The sequence below is a fragment of the Atractosteus spatula genome, chromosome 8 (assembly GCF_055471065.1).
Source record: "Atractosteus spatula isolate fAtrSpa1 chromosome 8, fAtrSpa1.hap1, whole genome shotgun sequence".
Classification (NCBI taxonomy): Eukaryota; Metazoa; Chordata; class Actinopteri; order Semionotiformes; family Lepisosteidae; genus Atractosteus; species Atractosteus spatula.
In genome coordinates, this window is record NC_142713.1 from 44,021,307 (window position 1) to 44,030,898 (window position 9,592).

At 38.2% G+C, this 9,592-nt stretch overlaps 1 protein-coding gene across 4 annotated transcripts in view; it reads right to left on the reverse strand.

Annotated features, from left to right (window-relative positions):
• The window catches only part of wasla (WASP like actin nucleation promoting factor a), a 40,566-nt gene extending 35,359 nt beyond the window's left edge, over positions 1-5,207 (reverse strand). For 2 of the 4 annotated variants that reach the window (XM_088922855.1, XM_088922854.1), the window contains exon 1: positions 4,542-5,205. In XM_088922855.1, coding sequence (XP_088778981.1) covers positions 4,542-4,652 — 111 coding nt within the window. In that variant the 5' untranslated portion in view covers positions 4,653-5,205. Of the gene's footprint in view, positions 1-4,541 lie in introns of all 4 variants that reach the window. The other 2 variants (XM_088922853.1, XM_088922851.1) reach the window with 2 other exon arrangements.
• Positions 5,208-9,592: the final 4,385 nt, after the last annotated feature.

Consider the following 9,592-nt stretch of genomic DNA (forward strand, 5'->3'; position numbering starts at 1 on the left):
CCTTTGAGATGCATGTCTGAGTGGGCAAGTGCCAGGGTTCAAGGCAGCGAAGGACCAAGTGATGCTTCTTCTGTGCAGTGATGCGACCGCTCACATGATATAGCCAGGCTTACTGTACCGGTCTGCGAAGCCCAGGGGTTACGCAGCAAGAATGAGAAGCTCTTGCCCATTTATTGACAGTCAAATAACAAGCCTTGGGTGACTACGCAAATCTTTCTGGACTGGTGTCATAAGTGCTGTGTACTTATGAACAGATGGGTAGGGTGAGGTTCACTCACTAACGCACTCACATTTTTGCAAGTGAGATTCTTAATTTGTCTTGCAGAACTGCTCTGAAAAAACATATTTTTCACATCAGAGCCCCAATTTATCCTGGTGAACGTGGCTCACAAATGATCAAACCCGGGAATGCTGCAGCCTTACAGGACATGCTCTTTTTTTCTATGCGGTTATGAAGAAAATAGCACTAAAGATGTCATGATTGCCATGGGACAGAACTGTTTCCAGTGGCAAGATATATTAGATAACCAAACACAAGTGCAGACATTTGCGGCAAAGACTTCACACACTTTCCAGCAACGTCATTTGGAGTACTTCAGCTGATAATAAGGGTATACCCAGATTTCAAAAGAATAAGGGCAAATTACTGTGGTTTCTTCCATATGCGAGCACTACAGGCAGTTCAGGAGCACTGAAGACCTTTTAAGAGAAAATGCCTGAACGGTACAACAGACTCTCAAAAAACATAGGTGCATAATTTTGCTTTGACTTGATTCCTTCTGAAGTATCCCTGTGTCACAATGTAGCCTGAGTAGCAGGAATCTTAGTAAATTCCTGGTATGACCAAAAGGCTTAATTTAGAATGACTCATCCCAACCTGTTTGGCAGGCACCACAACAATTCTTTCACAGCCGTAGAGAAGCGAACTGTGAGCGTTAAAATGTAAAAGAAGCTGATATTCAGATGCAGTGAACTCCCTTTTCCAATCCCGAGGCATGGCACTTTAACACAAAGTCTAATGTGGCACACTAGAGACAACTACAATGGAAAAAAAAAGTTAGAGCAAATCTCAAACTTTAAATAATGTAAGCCTTAGTTTCTACAAACAATGCATTATAGTACACATATACATCAGTCCCTAAAAACTCCCTAATTGTACATTTACATACACTTTCTTTTGTACAACAATGATGAGAAAACCAATTATTGGAACCACTTATTAAAATTTGATTTAAAAAAGCATGAAAGTATCAGTGATAAAACATGTCAAACGCCCTTGAGAGAGAAACATGCATCCACGTTATTAGTTGGACTGACAGAATATTCAGAGCAAAAGATTTTTTTTCCCCCAATCCAGTCCAAGGTGGATCTATCTTGTCAAGTCTAAGGTGCACTACAGGGTTCAATCAAAAAAAACATTTTGTTCAAATTTGGCATCTCTTGTTCATTTGTAAAAACAATAAGCTTGTTTTGCTTATATAATAAACTTCAAATCCAATACTTGGAGGAATATGCTCCTTTTTCTTCCTATACCAGCTGACACAGTACTTTGCAAGTATGAAAGTTATGTACATTAACATACTGTAGATGTCAACAAGTTGAAGAGGTAGAAAGAGTTGACTGATGCCTCTTTTATGTTAGAAGTATTAATGGATTTAATACTGTATGCAAGGTACACTACATTGTCATAACATAACACAGGGCATAAACACCACATACACAAACAGTATAGAAATGAAAAAAAAAAACAACATCAAGCAAATGGCTTCCATATATCGATTTTCAGACCACGTTTTCTGGTGAGGGTCAAAGTAGCTCTGAAATCACAGTTATGACAAGAAAAACATAAAAGCTACCGCTGCATAAATCAACCGCTTAGCCGACTTGATCTCCATAATATAAGACTGAATTAAAAACATGAAATAAAGAGATTTGTGCTGTTGCAAGAAAATGTAAATCCCCCCGTTTCTTAAAAGTCCTATTTTAATTAGCTAAATGGCTGCTATTTAGGGCAGCAGTATTAGACCTTTAGCACTAACAAAGAGAATGGCCAAAGAGAGAAATAGGATTTATTATACCAAAGCTGATATGATTTTTTTAATTGTATTTGCAAATTTAAAGTCAAAAGGTTTTTCATTGCTGAGTGAATATGAAGTCATGGACAGCAAGTAAAAATACCACTTACGAAATATGACTTATTCCAACATTAATTGATCCATCCCTACAGAAAACCTTACAAGATGATTAATTTCATATATGATATGGGTCATTATATGAATTGATTCATGTGCAGCAGTTCAGTTTTCATTTTCAAACTTAAGTTTTCATATGCCTTCAGAAACTAATGTTTTTATTCCCTAAATGTCAGCCTATTTAGGGTCTATGTATCTCAATAAAATATTACAAAACATGGTTCTATAAAGACATTTTTAGACAGTGAATGCAGAAATTAGGTTTTTAAAAACAGGTCATTTTTATTTTTTTACTAAAACACTAAGCCTTCACAAATGTTTGGGAAATGTCAAATACAATATTACAGAAAAAAAGACAATATAAAGTAAAATAATGGAACAAGTATAAGTTAATTTCAGCTGTTCAGCATTCTTCAAGTGCAAGGCTCAAAACTTCAACAGCTGACATGGGTTTCCTTTCTACTTTTCAGTGTACAATGAACCTAAACTTTCTGCTTTGCAATCTGCATACTCACATAGATCCCCACTCAAATCTCTAAAGGTATAGTGTTTTACACTGATGGAGAGGAGATTTCTTTCAGATGAAAAAGCACATCCATTAAATAACTTAATTTGTTAGATATTCATAAAAAATGGTAAGCACAGTAAATCCCTTGAGACACGTGTTTTTTTTTCTTCTGACCGGGTATCATAAATGTGTAGGTAACTGATATTAACCTGGGAGAACCCTTTTTCACTTATTTAAAAAATGTCACAATTTTACACCGCTCCAGATAACTATTCATGTTTACGTATGTTTAGAAACAAGCTACAATAACTTTATCGCAGCATGCAATTCAGGCATAAATGCTTGACAAAATACATCAACACTTGTGCTGAACAGAGCAACAGAAAAACATTTTACAATTTAGGAGACTTTGTTGCTACTAAGCCACTTCATCTAATGCGACAGCGATAAAATACCGTATAGTAAACCTTACAGTAATTCGAATGAATCGCGTCTCTTTATGGTATCACTCATGAAGTGATTATATAAATATGTATGCAGGAATAAATATATTTTAAAAAGCTGCGTGTGCGTTTTTTAACAACTGCTGCACGAGAAAGGGACGAAATCTTGATGACGCATGATCAGGTGACAGCACAATAGATACTTCGCTGAGATGAGGACTATTAATCGCAGGCTTTTGAACTTCTTAAATTATAACATTGCTATAGACATGGATTTAATAAGTATCATAATTTAATAAACAACCTCATATGAAAAATAAGAAGCCGTTTAACGAAGCATAGTCCAGTTCAAAATGAATTCGATTGCAAGATATTTTTTGCATAATGTTTTCAAATGACCTCCTGTTGAAGTTACAAAGTTATAGGGAATGGTTAACTTTACTTGGCTACCTCTGCAAGAAGCTTGTCTTAGTTCACAACGACACTAACTCCCCGCAGCAGGTGAGTAAGGCAGGTATAGGGCGTTGCAAGGCGAAAATATCCATAACGCCCTTGAAGGCTCCTTTTTGGAAACATACAGGCCCTTCATCAACAGGAACATGCTGTAACGCAGAATGCAGAAATTACTCAGTCGACTATTAGCGCCCACGGATTCAACTGAACATACTGTATCTGTTATGGCACCCCCACCTCTCCTGAGATTCTCCTTATATATTTGAACATTAAAAAAATAACAAAACTGATTTTAGGCATTCCTTTAACCACTGCCACCCCCTTGCTATCCCAGTTTTCCTTAAATGCGTTTTTAAGTTCGCAATGGAATTTTCCGGAGAATTGTATGGGGGGGGGGGAAATCAACATTAGAACAAGCGACAGCACAGCGGCACGCTCTTATTCTGCTGCTGAGTGACCCGAGTGGAGCAAAAACAGTGTTATGTAATGGAATCCCTCAAAGAATGTGCTTTCCAGCTGACCGAACTTGCCAGCTCCACATTCGATGAGGAAAATAAACAGGCACCGCGGAGCGCGGAGGTTCCGACTCGCGCTCCGGACGCCGTCGGACACGAGCGCGGCCTCGGGGCTCCACTGCCATGTCACACCGACCTCCGGACTGCCAGTGCCAGGATAGCACGCTCCATATCCACGCTCTTATAAACCCACAACCGTACACGCAAGCATTAACCTAAGAGCAAGGAGATCCAGGCATTGTTTTGTTTTGCTTCACTTTAGTTATCTTTACAAAAAAAAAACAACCCAATGCAGTTTTTAGGCCGTTTTTAATGGAAAAACTTGCCCGATAATTTGTTTTAAGATAATTACAAGAAGATCTCACACTTGCCTATAAGTTATAATAGTATGGACGAGACTAAAATCAAGTAAGTAAATGTTAAAACTTACGATGCATTTCCTGCCGAGGCAATTGAAGAGGCATTCGTTTTCTTGCGGGGTGAGAAGCATAGAGCTCACATTTGTGACACGCCGCGGCGGAGGGGGGTGTTGGCTATTCATGATTGCAGGGGTAAAAAGCCAGACGAATATATGTATATAACACTAATTAAGGTATTTTATAAAATGTCTTCAGTCATTGATCAGCGTGGCCTTCCACCGGATCTTCTCATTGATGCTGTAGGTGCTTCTCTCCGAGAGGAATGCGAGGGGGGTAAATATTGTTCTGTTTCTGTAGTTTGGGTATATAATGCAAACAATCCCTCGGCCTTCCAAAGTGCCCCCGAAACTTGGATCTCTCGGTTGGACAAAAACCTAAACTTTCATCCGAACTCCAACAGCAGCATCGGCAGCTCTATCCAACATGGCAGCAGGAAGAAACAACCACTAACCAAACGGGGGAATGCGGGAAAACATAGCGAGCTGGATTCAACTTCGTCCCTTCTTAAAGCTGTCCGGGGATCGTAAAATCAAGCTTGATTGCAGCAGCAGGTACGCCGCTCACCCCTGATAGCAGAGAAAGCCAGGAGTGTAAAATTGTCCAGCTCCTCCGGAAACACTTCCTTGTGTCAGGGAATGGTCTAGCCCTGTTGGCCTGTGGATTTTGTAACAAATGCAGTATGCAGAGGGTGAGCCTTTCGCAGGGCGGGGACAAGAGAAGCGTGTTGCCAAGTTGGTGCTAATGTAAACTAAGGGGTGCAGTAAATCCGGACGTAATATAGGTCAAACACTTTGTGCTTTAGAGCAATTTTTGTATTTCTATAATTGTGTTAAATGGTAAAATCCTACTCTGTAGTCGTTTGTTATTTTCAGCTTCATTACCAAGGTTTTTAATAATATTTGCTTAGCAGACGCCCATACCCAGAGCCGCTTACAGAATATACAGTAATACACAACATACTTCCAAAACGTAATCAGCTTCATAACAACAGCAACAGCAGTGCAGTTGTAATAATAACAATTGTTTTTTTTTTGTTGTTGTTGTTAGTAGTCTAATAAATAACTTACTACAAATTGACTTGCATCATAATTTGTGTGATTTCGGGTGGGGTGTCTTTAAGTCGCAATTAAAGGACATCATTTTTGAATTGTCTGACATTGTGCTGCTGAGGGCGCTGGAAATCAATGAATCCAGTTTAGACCACCATTTACGTTTAACTTAATAGCATAACTAATGAATGTTTAGGGAGACGGGACAAATTAATGGGGGCGTTGAGAGCAAAATGGGAAACCAGGAAAGCAAATGTACATTTTGTGATATCAGTGCTCTGCCATACTATTCAACTATGAAAGTCAATGCATTTTACACATTTTGTTAAGATACTGAATTTATTCAATTCAATTCTGTTAGTCCACTTTGTCAGCGAGTACCTAGCCCCAGGGGTACCTAATCAGGATGCCAAACAAGGTATCTTTCCATGCAAATGCCTTAATTCAGTTTTAAAGCAGATGAAGCACTCATTTTATAGTTTAGAATAGAAGTATATCAGTCATGTTTGTCACTAGACTTCTCACACTTAAGCACTATTAAAGGATGGTTCTAGGAAATATTTTTTTATATATACTATTATTTTTAAAATGTCATGTTGCATTTTAAACATTAAAGGTAAAGAACAGAAACCAGCAGAACCTACAGTATGAATCCTCCAGGAATGGGGAAGAATAAATTGTTTTCTGAGTCACATGAACATTCAGAGATCAGATTACCAGAATTTGTAATTGTTCTTCATATGGTATGCATCTTGTACTGATGGATCAATTTGTCAGATGTCTTTTATTACTGTGGTGTTGATATACAGCTTCAAAATTTTGTAAAAATCTAGAGGTTGGGACAGAGAGGCTCCTAGGTTACAATTTGAAATTCCAATTCAAAAACAGGTCAAATTATATAGGTTTGTAACCCAGACTTTATTATACATATTTATACCTTCTAATGATACCAGGCTCCATTGAACCAAATTTCATTAAGGTTCATAATGGCTTTCTCAATAAGAGAGTGTACAGTACATATCATCTGCAAAGCTTTCTAGGAAGACAGAAAAGAAGCCTTTGTGTGAAGACAAATGATAAGAAGCAGTGTCCAGCAGTAAGACAGTCAGGGTTCTGGACTTCCAGCTGGAAGGTCAAGGGCTTTAACCCTGCATGGAACACTGCAGTTGCATCCTTGAGCATTAATCACAAATGCAAGTTTTTTTTTTAATAACAGTGTCACCCAAATACAAAAACAAATGTTGAGAAGAATGATGACCGGGTTTCGTAAGATAAAGCTCAATTTGTATGGTGATGGCATAAAGAGAACATATTAATCACATAGATTAATTATTATTGCTAAATCCTTACTTTTCCATGAAAATTTCTGGAGCTCATGGGGGAGTCTTCATAAAGTAAGTAGAAGCGCCACTGAGCTACTGTATAAGCCTGATGGGGTTGCCGCAATTTAGCTGTGGATGCATTCCTTTGTATACCATAGTGAGCGGTGGGAACCTGTTGTATGGCGAAGGTAGAGTTACAGTGGTGTGAAAAAGTATTTGCCTCCTTCCTGATTTCTTATTTTTTTGCATGTTTGTCACACTGAAATGTTTCAGATCATCAAACAAATTGAAATATTAGACAAAGATAACACAAGTAAACACAAAATGCAGTTTTTAAATGAAGGTTTTTATTATGAAGGGAAAAACAAAATCCAAACCTACATGGCCCTGTGTGAAAAAGTGATTGCCCCCCCTGTTAAAACATAAATCAACTGTGGTTTATCACATCTTTGGAAAGCTGAGTTCAATTTTTCTAGCCACACCCAGGCCTGATTACTGCCACACCTGTTCTCAATCAAGAAATCACTTAAATAGGACCTGCCTGACAAAGTGAAGTAGACCAAAAGATCCTCAAAAGCTAGATATCATGCTGCGATCCAAAGAAATTCAGGAACAAATGAGAAACAGAGTAATTGAGATTTATCAGTCTGGAAAAGGTTATAAAGCCATTTCTAAAGCTTTAGGACTCCAGTGAACCACAGTGAGAGCCATTATCCACAAATGGCGAAAACATGGAACAGTGGTGAACCTTCCCAGGAGTGGCCGGCCAACCAAAATTACCCCAAGAGTGCAGCGACGACTCATCCAGGAGGTCACAAAAAACCCCACAACAACATCCAAAGAACTGCAGGCTTCACTTGCCTCAGTTAAAGTCAGTGTTCATGACTCCACCATAAGAAAGAGACTGGGCAAAAATGGCCTGCATGGCAGAGTTCCAAGACGAAAACCACTGCTGAGCAAAAAGAACATAAAGGCTCGTCTCAGTTTTGCCAGAAAACATCTTGATGATCCCCAAGACTTTTGGGAAAATACTCTGTGGACTGACGAGACAAAAGTTGAACTTTTTGGAAGGTGTGTGTCCCATTACATCTGGCATAAAAGTAACACAGCATTTCAGAAAAGGAACGTCATACCAACAGTAAAATATGGTGGTGGTAGTGTGATGGTTTGGGGCTGTTTTGCTGCTTCAGGACCTGGAAGACTTGCTGTGGTAAATGGAACCATGAATTCTGCTGTCTACCAAAAAATCCTGAAGGAGAATGTCCGGTCATCTGTTCGTGACCTCAAGCTGAAGCGCACTTGGGTTCTGCAGCAGGACAATGATCCAAAACACACCAGCAAGTCCACCTCTGAATGGCTTAAGAAAAACAAAATGAAGACTTTGGAGTGGCCTAGTCAAAGTCCTGACCTGAATCCGATTGAGATGTTGTGGCATGACCTTAAAAAAGCGGTTAAGGCTCGAAAACCCTCCAATGTGGCTGAATTAAAACAATTCTGCAAAGATGAGTGGGCCAAAATTCCTCCACAGCACTGTAAAAGACTCATTGCCAGTTATCGCAAACGCTTGATTGCAGTTGTTGCTGCTAAGGGTGGCCCAACCAGTTATTAGGTTTAGGGGGCAATCACTTTTTCACACAGGGCCATGTAGGTTTGGATTTTTTTTCCCTTCATAATAAAAACCTTCATTTAAAAACTGCATTTTGTGTTTACTTGTGTTATCTTTGTCTAATATTTCAATTTGTTTGATGATCTGAAACATTTCAGTGTGACAAACATGCAAAAAAATAAGAAATCAGGAAGGGGGCAAACACTTTTTCACACCACTGTATGTATGAAAGGCAGGCTCCTATATGGTCAATTTCTGAGCCATATAACACCTGTTAGCAAATAAGAATTCTCACTAGACTAAATCAATTAAAGATTTATTTCTTTATAGAAACTCCAACAAAAAGACTTGGTTTGTTTAATAATGCAATGCAAGTCATAATTTGTTCCTAAAATACTGAATATCAGCTAAAATCTATTGACTCTGTTAACTAGAATCATCTTATAATATAATTATAATCTTATATTATATATAATTATGGATACATTACAACATAACCAATAGAATAAGACTTCAACAGGTGTTTATTTTTATGTAATTATTATCTTGTACTGTATATAGTACATAAATTCTTAACAGGATTTGTTTTTAATCTTTCACCACCGAAATAGCTGACTTGTTTTACTGTCGCACATCAGAATCCACTGATATATCCTTGTTACATATTTGCCAGTGTAGGTGAGATGTGTGTGCATGCAGACATAATTAAGCAAGTTTGCAAACATTTTTTGGATGAGCTAAAATCACCTAGGCTATGTCTATTTATGAGCTAAGGAATGGCATCAGTGAAAGACCATTCCTATGGAGCATAGAGAGGAGCCTGTCACTGCCTCAGAGGATTCAGTGTCTATATATAACTCTCCCCTGCCTTTTTCATACGAATTCACTTAATTTAATCTTTACAACTGAATTCTTGTCAGCTGTATATTCTTAAATGGTAAAATACTTAGATTTGAATCTAATATGCCTTGTGATGTATTTGGCCATTTGAATGGTTTCATTCAGGTTTCTAATTGATTTTGCATTAACTTGGGCATTTTCTGCCTGTCAAAGGGAATTCAGCGCTTATGGATTATTTAATATAG